This window comes from Rutilus rutilus (genome assembly GCF_951802725.1).
Source record: "Rutilus rutilus genome assembly, chromosome: 22".
Classification (NCBI taxonomy): Eukaryota; Metazoa; Chordata; class Actinopteri; order Cypriniformes; family Leuciscidae; genus Rutilus; species Rutilus rutilus.
This window is the reverse complement of record NC_140227.1, coordinates 4339912-4356510: the sequence shown is the minus strand read 5'-3', so window position 1 is coordinate 4356510 and position 16599 is coordinate 4339912. Positions and strand designations below refer to the sequence as shown.

At 38.0% G+C, this 16599-nt stretch overlaps 1 protein-coding gene across 2 annotated transcripts; it reads left to right on the top strand.

The window, feature by feature from the left end:
• The first annotated feature begins 2076 nt into the window (after positions 1-2076).
• Positions 2077-16356, top strand: mcrs1 (microspherule protein 1). Of its 2 annotated transcripts, XR_014625840.1 has the most exons (16): positions 2084-2243; positions 2481-2532; positions 2929-3091; positions 3181-3319; positions 4702-4866; positions 4945-5054; positions 8044-8152; positions 8296-8434; positions 8519-8594; positions 11384-11412; positions 11521-11613; positions 11703-11785; positions 13647-13734; positions 14816-14943; positions 15849-16172; positions 16260-16356. XR_014625840.1 is itself a non-coding variant. In XM_084394853.1 (15 exons), the coding sequence occupies exons 2-15, from the start codon at positions 2523-2525 to the stop codon at positions 15933-15935; spliced, it is 1419 nt and encodes a 472-aa protein (XP_084250979.1). In that variant the 5' UTR covers positions 2077-2243; positions 2481-2522; the 3' UTR covers positions 15936-16356. The 2 variants fall into 2 exon arrangements, 1 of the variants encoding a protein (XP_084250979.1); XM_084394853.1 differs by having other exon boundaries at positions 2077-2243; positions 15849-16356.
• The last annotated feature ends 243 nt before the right edge of the window (positions 16357-16599 follow it).

Sequence of the window (16599 nt, the reverse complement as noted above, 5' to 3'; positions counted from 1 at the left end):
TATGCAGGTCAGTCACGCAAATCAGATTATTAAATTATATTATTCAGTAAGCTTATTAAAACTCGTTTTGACCTCAGTTGGTTTCTTGCTTTTCACCTGCCTCTGACTTTTGAGCTGACAGAAGAGACACGACTGTTTTTAATAGCTGACAAAATATATATTCAATAAAGCACTTGCATCTAACAATATCAAAGTGTGGCCATATAGACACCCTTCTCAGTCACGACTGGGTGAAGCTTGAGCAAACTGGCAGAGCTATTAGCTTTGTAGAAAAACTGAAAGACCACCACTCCTGTAATTAGGAAAACATTACATTTTGAGTTACTGAACATACTTTACATGCAGACAAAAAAAAAAAATCAGGATTTAATTCTACTTTTAGGTGCAGTAAATGGCTGTTAAAAGGTCACCTTTGACCTTTAAAAAAAAAAAAAGTCCTTAATAGCAAGGCCTGTCCAGGTCTGCTCAGCCACACAGTGCTGGATTATCTGGATAAAAGGATCCGTTTCAACCCTCTGTTTAGAGGATGGCCTCCACAGCTTTGCAATATCATCTGGTTTTGGGCAATTGGTCGTCCACCCCTCCTGACCAATCACCCTTGCCACTTTAGCTGCAGAAGGCTTGCGGAGACTGAAATAACCTGAAAGACAGAATGACAAGACTTTACTCATGCAAGTCATTTGTCACTGTGAATTAATGTCAAATTAATGGGTGCCAATGCTGTATTGATGGATTTGGAGACTTACCAAGTAGATATTCTTTTCTTTGCCCATACTGTGAGAGGCGCCACTTGTAATATATCGTAATATAACCTCTATAGTCTCCTGGGAACCCACGGTCAATCCGCTGCCTCTTAGTTGGAGTTGAAACAGGAAATGTTTCCAAAAAAATCAGAAAAAGAACGCCACATGCTGGTTCCAGCAACTGCTTGCTCTTCGTCTGAACATGTCCTGTATAAGTGAGGAATATAAAGAATATAGTAATATACGATAAATGTAGACAAGTTGCTAATCTGCTGTTCAAATAGTTTGTGTTATGTCTTTGATAAATGAAGAGACATACACGGCCAAGGAGTGCAAAAGCTCAGCTGCCTCTACCACCTTCTCACTTTGTCCCACGCCAGCGTTACGGGCCAAGTAGAGGCTGATGCACTCCTGTTGGTGTGCTCGCAGCCACCATAACCACCCTCCTCACACCCTGGCTTCTAAACATGTCCACTTTATACCTGTAGAAATAAAATATAAAAGGAAATGTTAATCTTGGAATGACTGTGACTGACAAGATGTAGCTAAGTGTAGCCTATACATTCACACACGTGCACATTGATCTGTGTATGTGAATGTAGGTGGTTCATGTCCTGGGACACGGTGTGGACAGCAGAACCAGAACAGGACACGAAAAACCTGTTGCAAGCTTGATCAGCCTGAAGACTATCAGTGTGTGTGTTTGAGAGAATGAATTTACTAACCCCATACGTGAACAAATAAACTACTTAAAATAGATCAACTTACCGTCATGTCTTCAACAGCTCCTGGGAGCTGCATGTGTGCATACACAAAGACCGCCTCACAGTAATACATGTGAAGGGTCTTGTCTGCATTTGATATTTTCCTGCCCAACTGCAGGCCCTTTTGGATCCTTTGTATGTCATTTTTTGCAACCTTCAAAATCTTCTGTCATTTTAAAATGTCAGAAGCAGAAGGATTAAACATGAAAAAACCCACAGGACTAAAACACAACCCTAAAGATTATTAATTAATTATTTGTAGACTGTATTTAATAGATTATGCTGTCTTGAAAACATTTGCTATTGGTTTGTAAAAGATGTCATGATGATTCATTATACATGTTTGAGATAAGTTTTCGTTGCATTTACACACAGGCGCCGCTAAACTGTGGTGGTTTTAGCGCTTCGAGTGAATCGTTGGTTTTCAAAAAGCTTTGTTTCTCCTATCACTACAGTTTAGCGCCATTAACAATACATTACATTTACTGTGTATGTATCACAATCAGTGCAGTTATTTCAAGTCTTTGGTAACTTTGGACAGAGATTTGTTGCTCTCTGGAACGACATTTCCGGTCTAACCCGGAAACGATCCAAACTCCACAGAAGCCTCCAGTTAGCTTAGCCTCGTTGCTTCTTTTTTGATTATCAAATATAAGAATAACATATTGCGTAATATTAGAATTTTATAGTATATTATATTATTCAGAGTCCGCGCGCAGCGATACCTATTCTAAAGGTAAAACATACATCGCCCTAATTCTCGATTTTTGATGTCTAAATGTCTTGTTTTGGTGTCATGGTTGAAACAACAATTGTCGCTGTTAGAGCTTACAAAGCAATTAAGTTATATAATACACTTTTAACATACAAATAAGCGATTTATTATAGTGTCTTTCTAACGATGCACTTGTATTAATAGTGTGTGTTGTGTATGTCGGTGTTCATACTCTTCTCTGTCTGTGTCTGTGTTCAGTATTCATGATTCATCGGGTTTCTGAGAGTTAATCAGCTGATCATGGAGAAAGGTAAGTCAACATGAACATGATATTAACAGAGGAATAACATTAATATGTTATAAGTCTGAGCTTTTTGTACGTTTGCTGGATCTATAATAGATAGCCTACAGTTTGACTGTAATTCTGCTGTACAGGACACCTTTTTGTTAGCAATTTCATATAATCAGATATTTTCTGTGATGTACGTCAGGGGTTTTCAAACTGGGCTCCGGGGAGTGACAGAAGGTCTATGGAAAAGTCTTGAGAAAAAAAAATGTCAATTAGCTTATTTAACATATGTGGGGGGTCAGTGGCATCTAAAATATTGAAAAGCTGACCGGATGTGTTGAATAATTACTATGATCACTATCTATCCTTGCTCCCAGCGAGTTTATGCATTCTGTTTGATAATGTGATGTGTTGTAGACGTAAAGGCGGGCATCTCGTCTGTCGCGGCTGCAGGAGCGTCGGTCGGGCCGATGGTTTCACAGAGCAGGTCTGAGGACGAGGAGGCCACTGGTGTGAAGAGAACCGCTGCTCAGGCCTTCAGTGGAGCGGGAATGATTCCCAAACGCAGGAGCTCCTCCAGGTCACGAGAGTTCATCTCCCACCGTCTGCTTCACTACTGCTACTGTACATGTCATTGTGAATCAAAGGTGTCTTGTCATTATATTGTAGATCAATAAAGAGAAAGAAGTTTGATGATGAACTGGTTGAGAGTAGCCTCGCGAAATCTACCAGTCGGGTCAAAGGTCAGCCCGTCATTGAGCCAATCAGATGCCCTGGGAGTGACCTTGCATCCAGCGACAAGAAGAAGGTAATGAAGGTTACTGTATGTCATTATATAACTCTAAGGAATATTTGATTGTGGTTAATCGTATCATTTTCTGGTCAAGCATCACTAAACTGTATAATTGACCTCTGAAAATGGGCGAGAGAGAGACTGAAAAGCGTGAGTTAATCACTACCAGTCAAATGTTTGTAATAATTATAGTTTTCTAATGTGTTTGAAAGTCGTCTCTTCTGCTCACCAAGGCTGCATTTATTTGATCAAAAATATTGTGAAATATTATTACAAATTAAAACATTTAATATATATTTTAAAATGTAATTTATATCTGTGTGTGAATCTCCAGCATCATTACTCCGGTCTTCAGTGTCACATGACCCTACAGAAATCATTTTAATATGATGATTTGATGATCAAGAAACATTTCTGATTATTATTAATGTTGAAAACAGTTCCTTAATTTTGTCTAAACCCTGATGCACTACCATTTAAAAGTTTGGGATAAGATTTTAAAAATATTATTCTGCAAGGACACATTAAAATGTTCATAAGTGACATTAGAGACATTTATAATGTTACAAAAAATGTTTTTTCAAATAAATGCTGTTCTTTCTAATCATTAAATAATCCTTGAAAAACAAAGTATCATCGTTTCCACAGAAATATTCAATAGCAAACACTATTCAGCATTGACAGTAATAAGAATCATTATTAATAACTGAGCAGCAACAATAATCGAGACATTGAAACGTCAAATCATCATATTAGAGTGATTTCTGAAGGATCATGTGACACTGAAGACTGGAGTAATGATGCTGAAGATTCACAGGGATAAATTACATTTTAAAATATATTTACATAGAAAACACTTTTAAATTGCATCAATATTTCACAATATTACTGTTTTTACAGTATGTCTGATTAAATAAATCCAGCCTTGGTGAGCATAAGACACTTCTTCTTGTTCCAAACTTCTGAGCCGTAGTGGAAGTGTGTGAGAGTGAATGTGAATATCCGAGGCATGTTTGTGTGTTGTGCACTTATGCGATTATTTCATGTGAATGTGAGAAAGTTTTATGTAAGTGGTAACATTTAAATTACGGCCTAAACTGCACCTGATAACAATTGTCCCAGGCAACACATATCCTACATGGCTGCAGTAGCATGTCTTGTGTTACTGTACGATTTTTCTTTTTTTAATATAATTGAATCATTTATATAATAAGTTATATGTCATTCCCTTTCATTTATTTTGAAGGTAGGTGCAATATATGCAGTCAGTACGGGTTTATATTCAGTGACGGTGTTTTTCTCAATACTTACGAAATTGTTTAGTGTCTGTGATGATAAACTCGTTTTCATTGAACGTGCTTTGATTTGTTGTTGTTGTTGTTCGTTCTGAACCACAGGGTTTAAAGTCCGGTAGCTCTCTCACGCCTCCTCTTACCATGGTGATCACTCCTTCATCGATGTCCAAACGAATGAAGAAAAACAAGCAGCCGTTACAGATAACCAAAGACCTGGGCCGCTGGAAACCCACGGATGACCTGCTGCTCATCAATGCTGTCCTACAGGTCAGCTCTCAGATTTGAGTGCGCTTAGAAGCTGACTAGTTCAGAGATGAACTGAAGTTACATGTACATTATGTTCAGACTACAGATCTCACGTCAGTTCATCTGGGGGTGAAATTCAGCTGTCGCTTCACACTGCGGGAGATCCAGGAGCGCTGGTACGCTCTGCTGTATGACCCTGTCATATCAAAGTGAGTTTTTGACTTACATAGCTATAAGCCCTGTTTTAAACATTAATGGCAAATTACAAAACTGTCATCAAACCCTAATGGCTTCCACAAAACACAAAACGACATAATTTCAAGAATGTTTTCCACGTTATTATACTATTTCATAATAGTATCAGAAAAGATATACCTATTGTTCTATAGCTCTTCGAAGCTATCCGATGTCCGATTTGTTTTCAAATATTTTATTTAATTTGTTTCCACACTTTAAGTTAGAAATAACTATATTTCCATTTATATTTTTTACATCAATTTTAATGGGATTATTAAGCAGAGCCGCTAATGAAGTCTTGTTACAAGAAGCTTCCTCAGTTGCTAACCATTCTGGCTTGTCACCTAACTCCACCAACTATACTTTCTGTTTTTAAATAATTATTTTTTATTATTAATTATTTTAATAAATGTTTTGTAAAATAAATACTGCTCAAATGTGTGTGTGTGTGTGTGTGTATATATATATATATATATATGGAGAGTTCAGATGCAAAAGCCTCTAAGTGCCATCTGAAATTTTCTTCTAGAATGATCATTTTTATAAAGCTTGTATATTTAAGTTAAGTAATTAACTGTTTAATGTACCCAAGTGTCCCTAAAATAAAGAGTTTAATATACAGGTTTGTAGCTCTTAATTTCTTTTAAATTAATTAACCACTTGTAAACTTATGTTCACTTTTTTTTAAAATAGATATATATATATATATATATAGGATTTGTATTAAATATATATTCATTGAGTCGAATCGAAATCAAATTTAGAATCGAAATCGAATCGAATTGTAACATCTGAATCGATACCCAGCCCTAATATATATATATATATATATATATACATACATACAATACACATACAGTGAGGAAAATAAGTATTTGAACACCCTGCTATTTTGCAAGTTCTCCCACTTAGAAATCATGGAGGGGTCTGAAATTGTCATCGTAGGTGCATGTCCACTGTGAGAGACATAATCTAAAAAAAAAATCCAGAAATCACAATGTATGATTTTTTAACTATTTATTTGTATGATACAGCTGCAAATAAGTATTTGAACACCTGAGAAAATCAATGTTAATATTTGGTACAGTAGCCTTTGTTTGCAATTACAGAGGTCAAACGTTTCCTGTAGTTTTTCACCAGGTTTGCACACACTGCAGGAGGGATTTTGGCCCACTCCTCCACACAGATCTTCTCTAGATCAGTCAGGTTTCTGGGCTGTCGCTGAGAAACACGGAGTTTGAGCTCCCTCCAAAGATTCTCTATTGGGTTTAGGTCTGGAGACTGGCTAGGCCACGCCAGAACCTTGATATGCTTCTTACAGAGCCACTCCTTGGTTATCCTGGCTGTGTGCTTCGGGTCATTGTCATGTTGGAAGACCCAGCCTCGACCCATCTTCAATGCTCTAACTGAGGGAAGGAGGTTGTTCCCCAAAATCTCGCAATACATGGCCCCAGTCATCCTCTCCTTAATACAGTGCAGTCGCCCTGTCCCATGTGCAGAAAAGCACCCCCAAACCATGATGCTACCACCCCCATGCTTCACAGTAGGGATGGTGTTCTTGGGATGGTACTCATCATTCTTCTTCCTCCAAACACGTTTAGTGGAATTATGACCAAAAAGTTCTATTTTGGTCTCATCTGACCACATGACTTTCTCCCATGACTCCTCTGGATCATCCAAATGGTCATTGGCAAACTTAAGACGGGCATTGACGTGCTGGTTTAAGCAGGGGAACCTTCCGTGCCATGCATGATTTCAAACCATGACGTCTTAGTGTATTACCAACAGTAACCTTGGAAACGGTGGTCCCAGCTCTTTTCAGGTCATTGACCAGCTCCTCCCGTGTAGTTCTGGGCTGATTTCTCACCTTTCTTAGGATCATTGAGACCCCACGAGGTGAGATCTTGCATGGAGCCCCAGTCCGAGGGAGATTGACAGTCATGTTTAGCTTCTTCCATTTTCTAATGATTGCTCCAACAGTGGACCTTTTTTCACCAAGCTGCTTGGCGATTTCCCCGTAGCCCTTTCCAGCCTTGTGGAGGTGTACAATTTTGTCTCTAGTGTTTTTGGACAGCTCTTTGGTCTTGGCCATGTTAGTAGTTGGATTCTTACTGATTGTATGGGGTGGACAGGTGTCTTTATGCAGCTAACGACCTCAAACAGGTGCATCTAATTTAGGATAATAAATGGAGTGGAGGTGGACATTTTAAAGGCAGACTAACAGGTCTTTGAGGGTCAGAATTCTAGCTGATAGACAGGTGTTTAAATACTTATTTGCAGCTGTATCATACAAATAAATAGTTAAAAAATCATACATTGTGATTTCTGGATTTTTTTTTTAGATTATGTCTCTCACAGTGGACATGCACCTACGATGACAATTTCAGACCCCTCCATGATTTCCAAGTGGGAGAACTTGCAAAATAGCAGGGTGTTCAAATACTTATTTTCCTCACTGTACGTGCATACAAACATATATAAAGTTGATGGCAGGTGTCAAAAAGTTGCATAACATTGGTGCAATGAATTTTATTTTGTATTACAAAATATTAAAATTTCAAATGAGAGTCAAGTAGGTACAAAGGCAATTTCTAAGTATTAAGAAAACCACAGATGTATGTTTGCTTTCTTGAAGCAACACACACACACACACACACACACATACACACACACACACACACACACACACACACACACACACACACACACACACACACAGAGAGGTTGCTATTAAGAATCATTAGATCCTACACAGATGAACTTTCCCTCCAGTGAGTCTTTACCGCTTTGCATGTAAAACAGTCCTCAGGTTTTGTTGTCTGGAAGGGTTTGGAATGATATGAGGGTTAGTAAATAAAGAAAGAGTTTTTTTTTTTATTTTTATTTTTTTTTTACTCTTTACTTGATCTTAGAATCTGAATGTCCATTAATTTTTTTATAAGGGTTTTGTCTGTTCCTCAGGTTGGCGTGGCAGGCCATGAGACAGCTTCACCCAGAGGCCATCGCTGCTATCCAGAGTAAAGCTCTCTTCAGCCAGACAGAGGAGGCCCTGCTCGCCAAGATCATCTCTGTGAGCAAATGACATCTGCATTTTAATCCCATGCATTTGATGATATGTAGCAATGAATGCTTTCTAGATTTTATAAATGTTTTAAATGTCTCTGTTCTGTTTACTTCAAATGTAATTGATCCTTGCCTCGTGTTTGTGAGTAGAGCAGTCAGCCTAAGCTGGAGGTGTTTCAGGATTTGCTGAACAAGCACCCAAATGTGTTTTACCCATCACGCACTGCTAAGAATCTGCTGGTGCACTGGCAGCTGCTGAAGCAGTATTATTTACTGGAGGATCAGAGCGGTGAGATGCTGTTAAATGTCACTCGGTCTGATGATCCTGCTTGTGCTGATCGCTGTCATTTAATTTCATCTGATTTGTTTCTAGTTCAACCTCTGCCTAAAGGAGAGCAAGTGTTGAACTTCTCTGATGCAGAGCAGGTGGTTGATGATGCCAAACTCAAGTAAGAACCATTTTTTCAACTCCCCTATCGACATACCATCATGTGTTTTGAGTTTACTGACAAATAATACTTCACAGTAACACTTATTCCTCCAGTGTGCAAATTAAAGCCACCAGACAAAGTATACTTCCTTTTTTACGTGCATGCTAGCATACATGCACAGTTGTACGCATAGCCTTTCTAAGTATTCTCCATTAGATGTGCACGTGCACTAGGGATGGGCATGATTAATCGACGATCGATAATTGATCGTTAAGAATTTCGTCAATCACGTTTATTTGTTATCGATTAAACTAATGCAGGTTGCGTTGCGTAGTGTGAGTCTTGAAGCAATGGAATTAATTTTAGCGCGGAGGTACCTGTGCATCCCGGCAACGTCAGTCCCCTCAGAGCGGGTGTTTTCGGCGGCTGGACTGGCTGTCACCAGGTTGCGGTCGCATCTGATCCCAGATCATGTCAACATGCTTATCTTTCTCAACAGAAATCAGTAGACTGGTGCAGAAGTTCTATGGGAACTTCATGCGTTTTCTCAGATCATCTGATTTATCCAAACGATTCCATTTACACCTGGTCACATAAATGTGTTTTTGCAAAACGGACATAAATCCGATCTTGAATTCCCGCGCTATATTTAAATTGTTGCACGATACCGAAAGCAACTGATATGAGCTGCATTTTATTGATCGTCAGCGAAAATTTCTAAATCAAAGACCGCAACAAGATATTGTTGGTATGGTAAGGTATGGTGTGGCCCTGGTAAGATCATTTCGGTTCTTTACATTTAATGAAGATGATTGTGTGTTGATGAATGACTTTCACTTTGATTTGCGATAGTTTGCACGTTGGCTTGATGAATAGATGCTCATCTATGAGTGTTGAAGTAGCGTCGTCATATCTGGCTATAACATGACATATAGCCTATAACACGCTCCCACACGTTTATTTCTTAGCATTTTTGGGATAAGTCAAATTTACATATGTGGTTTCAACAACCAGATGCATTTACTCTTGTCCAGTTTCGTCTGGAATGCGTCTCAGATCTCCTCCTGAAGTGGTTTGAGCGATCGGATTTAAATCCGTCTCGAATGCGTTTCGGAGGGCATTTACATTTGGTCTTTTCACGATCGGATAGCTATCCGATCACAGAAAACGGATTAAGTGGCCATTGGTCTCTGTTTAAGAACGCCTGCTCGCAGCTGCAGGTTCCGCTGTTTTAGAGCACCGCAGGGCATATCTTCAAGTCTACCGAACGTCCAGTTTCACTGCCACAAGTTGATCTTCTTGTAATAAAGATCTCATCGAGGACAAACAAACTGTATTTTTGTATTTTCATTGCATTTTTAATTTATAAAAAGTTAAATAAATAATGAATTTCAATATAAAAATATTAATGATTAATCGACGATCGACTAAGAAAATTTAATCGAATGCCCATCCCTAACGTGCACACAGCCGTTTGCACACTGTCTACACAATGTTTTGTCACAAATTATAACCCATATGCACAGCTTTCTAATCTCTTAGGCTAGAGTTGTACAAGTACGGCTACTTTCTAACCTCTTTGCACAATCTCTCATCCATGTTTACGGTATGTGCGTGTTGTACTGATGACGAGATTTTGCGTAACGCACATTGTACGCGGACCCTAACATATGCCTAAAAAGAGAAGTATTCTTTGGGTTTTAGCATATTCCGCTTTGCACATTTAAAGGCAGGGTCGGCAGTTTTTTACAAAAAGAATTTTTCCAAATTTTTTTAAACTTTCTTTATATACCAATACATAATTAAAATGTAAGTACTCTGAAAAAGAGAGCATAAAAATCAAGTGTATGTAGTCCTCTCAGGGCGCAATAAACAGCTACTTATTTCCATTCGGAACGAATGAATTTTTAACGAAAGCGATTCTCTTTTTCAGAGTACTTACATTTTAATTATGTATTGGTATATAAAGAAAGTTGTAAAAAAAATTGAATTTTTTATTATTTTTTTTAAACTGCTGACCCTGCCTTTAAGTATTTTACTCCTTGTGCTTTTCAAAAGTTTACATAACATTAGTTCTTAATAGAGCGCTGCAGTGATGATGTATTTTTTTAGGCCAACCCATAAGTTTGCATCACCCTGGTTTATCGCGACAAAACCCAATAGGATTTTTCCTATTAGCTTTTGGATTATTGCAGGAATAAACTAAAGTTTGTGATTCTTACACATTTTTCTCATGATGATAAACTTCTTCTCAAATGAACACAACTTTAATTTGGAAACGAAATACAATCGGCAGAAGTAAGAAGCCGAACGTAGGCTATAAACGAACCACAATACGGTCGCTTGACTTCAACTAAGCTTTTGACAACTGTTTATTTAAATATATTTTCCTTGAAAGTTTGAGTTAAAATAGTTGGTAAGAGTGTGATTATAAACACACCAAGGATGTAAAAGTGGATTTGTGTGTAAGATGACTTTACCTGTTTGGTTTGATGATGTTTAATGTTTTTTGAAGACAAGTGAAAGCTTTAAAAACAAATCACAAAGAGGGTATTAGAATACAGTTTATAACTATCTTGAGCTTGTGTTCACCACAGAACTTTTTTCAGGCATTTAACCACAAACCCATTAAAAAAAAACCCATTGACTTCAGAACGATGGAACTGGAAGTGCTAAAATGCAAGGTTTTGACCTGCAGAAAACCTGCAGATTCTGGTTCATAATGTGTTGCTTCATTGGCTCCCTTGCAGCCTTTTGTGGTAATCATGTGTGACTCTCTGGTTCTGATCATGTATCTTGTTCATCAGGGACAGCAGAGATGAAGTCCTGGAGCATGGTGAGTTATTTCATACAGCCTCTTGTTGTTTTTAATGTGTGTCAGTGTAGTTGTTTGAATGCTCTCTCCTGTGGCTGTCTATGACATGTTATGTTGCATGTCTTATAGAGCTCATGATTGCAGACAGACATCAGAAGCGTGAGATCAGACAACTGGAGCAGGAACTTCCTCGCTGGCAGGTGTTAGTGGACAGCATCACAGGTCAGATTTGTGACGACGTTTTCAATACGGTTGTGACTCATGAGATGAATGGTGATCACTTAAGCAATTGTGTGATGTAATTATTTCAGGCATGAATTCACCAGACTTTGATAATCAGACGCTGGCAGCTTTACGTGGACGAATGGTCAGATATCTGATGAGGTCTAGAGAGGTCAGTGAACATTTGCTAAACACAGGAATATTGTGCTTTGACATTATAAGTGTTTAGGAATGGTAAACATTTATTGTGCTTCTGTGATCCCTTTGGTATATGTCAAATCAGTGCATTGACTTGTACCTGAACTTTAACCCTCTGAGGTCGATTTTTATTTTATTTTTACATAGCAGCAAAATAGACTTTATCGTCATACAGACTTAAAGGGATAATCCACTTTAAAATGAAAATTCTGTCATCAAATGCTCACCCTCATGTTGTTTCAAACCTGTATGAATTTCTTTCTTCTGCTGAACAGAAAGGAAGATATTTAGAAGAATATCAGTAACCAGACAGTTTCTGGTCTCATTGACTTCCATAGTAGGAAAAAAATATACTATGGAAGTCAATGAGACCAGAAACTGTCTGGTTACTGACATTCTTCTAAATATCTTCCGTGTTCAGCAGAAGAAAGAAATTCATACAGGTTTGAAACAACATGAGGGTGAGTAAATGATGACAGAATTTTCATTTTAAAGTGGAGTATCCCTTTAAGAAATATGAAAAAATAAGCTGTAAAATGTCTACTTTTTTATGTGTCCACTTACGATCGAAACAAAACATTGTGCTTTTGTAAAATAAAGAAAATAAACAGGGTGTGCTTTCTGCCTCTCCGTCTCCGTTTTTTCTGGAGCAAGTCTCTAAACTTAAACAAAACTCAGCGAATACTTTTCACCCAGGCATGAGCAATATATCTTTATAATCATTTAAGTGTCTACTATTAAATAATCTAATTCAAAACGAAAACAAATATTCTCTGTTTATGTAATCTGTATGAAAAGAGAGAGATTATCTGCTAATGTGAACACGCCTACTGAGAGCGCACGCTATTAAACGCAAATGATCTGAGGCAATCCATGCAAACGTGTCAACGCCACATCAACTCGATAAAACACGTCAAGTTTAATCGGTCATGTACTTCACGTCGTCTTGCGACGCTGTGAGGAATACTATCTTAATAATAATCCTAGAAAATGTACCTCAGAAGTGCTGGTTTAGTTTCACCTCGAGGAGCAATGGATCCAGCTGAGGATTGTGAATAGTAAGTTGTTTATTCTTAAGTGCTTTGTTCTAATCGCGATATGGAATAGTATCTGTAAACCACAAAAAGACTGTTTAAATATGATTTCCTTATTTCAGAAACAATAACCATACATAAACATTATTCTCTCAAAAATACAAACATGTACATACATGTTGCCCACATATTACGCCAGCCCTGTTTGTGCTAAATAGAGTGTAATGACACCTTTACCATTAATATGTTAATAAGCAACTGAAAAAAGCACAAATGTCAGGGCATGTCAGAACATCTCGAGGACCCCAAAAACACCTCAGACCCCAGAGGGTTAAAGGAGACTCAAACCTCTTTTTAGTTGTGATAGTGTCTTCGACTAAAGACACTTACTACATAATAATAATTGCACAAGAATGTTCTGAGTAATGTAAAGTAACTGTATAAGTTTTCGGTTCTGGTTTAGTATGTAGTGTTTACACCGTTATTGTGATTACTATAATAGTAAAGTACATCGTATGTAAATTCAGAACAGGACTGTAAAATAAAGTGCTACCAAAATATCTTCTCTTCTCTCTATTGCTGTACAAGCTTTTCTCAGAACTAACTTGTGCGTTATCTATTGTTCTAAAAACCTATCAAACTTTTTTTTTTTGTCAAATGCTTCACTTGAAATGTGTTTTTGTGCTATCTTTTTAAAAGTGACTTGCTTTGTTATTTAGTCATCTAATGCAGTGTGAGGTGTTTTCAAAGGAACAGTTCACCCACAAACGACCAGTAACAAACTCGATTGACATGTTTCAGATCACACTGGGTCGTGCTACTAAAGACAAGCAGATAGACGTGGATCTGTCTTTGGAGGGACCTGCATGGAAGATCTCCAGAAAACAGGGTTAGACAATTCAACATCATTATTAATGACATTCATGATTGAACTGTTCATTTGAACATTTCATTTGTCTGTATGTGTTCAGTCCTGCTCCCGGATGCTAAATATTATGCTAAATATAGCTTTGCACCCCTAAACTTATACAGCTTATTCACTAAACTATCACAACGACACTTTAGTTACTTTTTTAAAAGAGAGGGAATTATGTTTTTGAGTGACTTAATGACTACTTTTCAGCACATATTAAACTGTCCAAGTGTGTCACATGGCCTCACTGGCTATCCATTACAGCATCCCGTTTAGGTTTACTGCTGGTATGCCATATGTTTCTGATGTTATCCTTGTAAAACATCAGCCATGTCTGTTAAGCGTGGTTTTCAGTTTAGTCCATAGTCCATACTTTCCATAGCTTTTTCTTGTCTTTTTTCCATGTCAGCTGTGACTTTACATTGAAGCACATAATCATTTTAGCCAGTGTTTAAAGGTGAACTAAGTAACTTTTTTACCTTAACTGAACAGCTTCGGAGTCATTGGAATGGTTATATTACTTATTTCGGGTTGAATGGTGGTCGTTTCGCACCCCCCTGGTGCCCGAGAGCGGAAAATACGCACTTGCAACTTTGGGCCGCCGGCCGCCGCGTCAGGAAGTATCGCGTGATATCAGGTCTCGCGATGTAAACAACTGCTTTACGGCCAAAAGAAATCTGCTAAAATGCTGTCATTATTGCGCTCCCTCACGCTGTTCGAACCCCGAATGAAGACGTTTTGAAGAATGTCCCATCTGCTTTGATGTCGTTGATCTACTAGCCTCTGGTGTCTGAGAATCGCCAACGAGTTTTTACAACAGTGTTGTCAAATATCTATTCCGAAGCTGTGGGGGGAGCTCTAGAGAGAAACCTGCGAGCAAAAAGCGAGAATACAGCGAAGAAATCCCGAAACTACTGAGCCCCGCTTTAATGTCACAGACGATTCATGTCATTTTAAACATTTTGATGCTTTGAATTATTATCACCAGGACTTTTGTGTGGCATTGAGTTATGTGAACACTGTAATAAATGAAATAATATTTGTTTTCTAACACCAGGGATCATTAAACTGAAAAACAATGGAGATTTCTTCATCGCTAATGAAGGGCGGAGACCCATTTACATTGACGGACGACCAGTTTTATCTGGAAACAAGTGGAAACTCAATAACAACTCTGTGATGGAGGTATGGACGGATACACTTGCATTTGAGTCACATAATTACAGCTGTTAAAGGGGTGGTATAATGCCCTTTTCACAAGATGTAAAATAAGTCTCTGAAGTTTTAGCTCAAAATACCCCACAGATATTTTTATATAGCATGTTAAAGTTGTTACTTTTTGAGGGTGAGCAAAAACGCACCGTTTTTGTGTCTGTCCCTTTAAATGCAAATGAGCTGCTGCTCCCTGCACAGGGGGCGGAGCTACAACAGCTCTCCTTTTACGTCACACAGACATGCACTGAAAATTTCAAAAACTTTTAGCCTTTTTTGTTAAAACCGAAGTCAGGATGATGGAGAGACTCAAGAAGTGACAACATGTAGAGCAACATTTCTGAATGGTTAGTTGATGAATTTATGTGCAGTTATCTTCTAGTCACTGATTAGCATATTCTGTCTTCATCTATAAATTGTGTTCAGGGGGCGGAGTTTATGTACATTTTAGGGTTGGTGATGTCACTAACCCGGGAGGAATGTGGTGTAGTCCCTACCAGCCGTTTGTTGAAGTCCTTAAAAAGCAATTTCTTTAAAAGCAAATATCTCCCTTTGCTTTGAACTTAGCGTTGTAACTTTGCAGATGTTGTTTATGCTGCAACAGCAGCATTACACACTAACTAAAGTTAGAAAAGTCAAATCATATTCAACCACCCCTTTAAAAATAGCAATATTTAGTTGATTTTGCCTTTGTTTTCAGCAATGTCATATAGTTTTTGTAGCTGGTTAACCAGATGTGTATATTATTGAGGATCTAACTGTTGAAATGACATTAATGAATGAATATGATTGACAAAAAAAAAAAAAAATCTAATCTGATACTGTTATTGGATAATAAACATCCTGAATAAAGCACATCTGTGTTTGTTTTTGTCCAGATTGCAGGTCTTCGCTTTGTGTTCCTGATCAATCAGGAGTTGATCTCTCTCATTAAAGCTGAAGCTGCCAAGATGAACCAGCCGTGATGCTGAACTCACCTGTCAAACACCATTCAGTCCTACCTTTATCTCTGCGTAGAGTCATAAACAGAAGACCTTCAGCACAAGATTATACGGGCTCTCGTCGCAACAGCTGAGCCTGGATCTGGAGTTCAAAATCATTTGAAGATTTGATATGCCTATTATTCAAGGCACATTTGAACTGAAAGGACTGACTGTTTGAGAACATTGTCCCAGTGTGTGTGTGTGTGTGTGTGTGTGTGTGTGTGTGTGTGTGTGTGTGTGTGTGTGTGTGTGTGTGTGTGTGTGTGTGTGTGTGTGTGTGTGTGTGTGTGTGTGTGTGTGTGTGAGATAGAATTGCTGTTATTTGTATAAGTGAACCTTTTTCAATTCAGTGTTTTGACCTGTACATTTTTGTTTGTTTATAATTAAAAACTCAGTAGCCTTGCATTGTCTAATCAAAGACGGTATGCTAATATTCTGCCAAGACAGAACTAGTGTAAATATATTCATGAAGATCAATTAAAACAAAAAAAAAATGTTTTAATGATACATCCGTGTAAGCAAAGTAATATCTTTGTTTGTAAGTGACTTTGTGAACTGAGTGGCAAACTTTGCGTGCGTTTCTTTGGATCTTGACATGAACGGGTGCAAGCCCAGAGTGGACATAAAAGAACATTTGAAGTAATGG

Bases quoted from the DNA above. Each gene is read 5' to 3' on its own strand.
- mcrs1 (XM_084394853.1), top strand. The intron at 8,435-8,518 runs GTGAGATGCTGT...ATTTGTTTCTAG, and splicing joins TTTACTGGAGGATCAGAGCG to TTCAACCTCTGCCTAAAGGA. The intron at 8,595-11,383 runs GTAAGAACCATT...CTTGTTCATCAG, and splicing joins GTTGATGATGCCAAACTCAA to GGACAGCAGAGATGAAGTCC.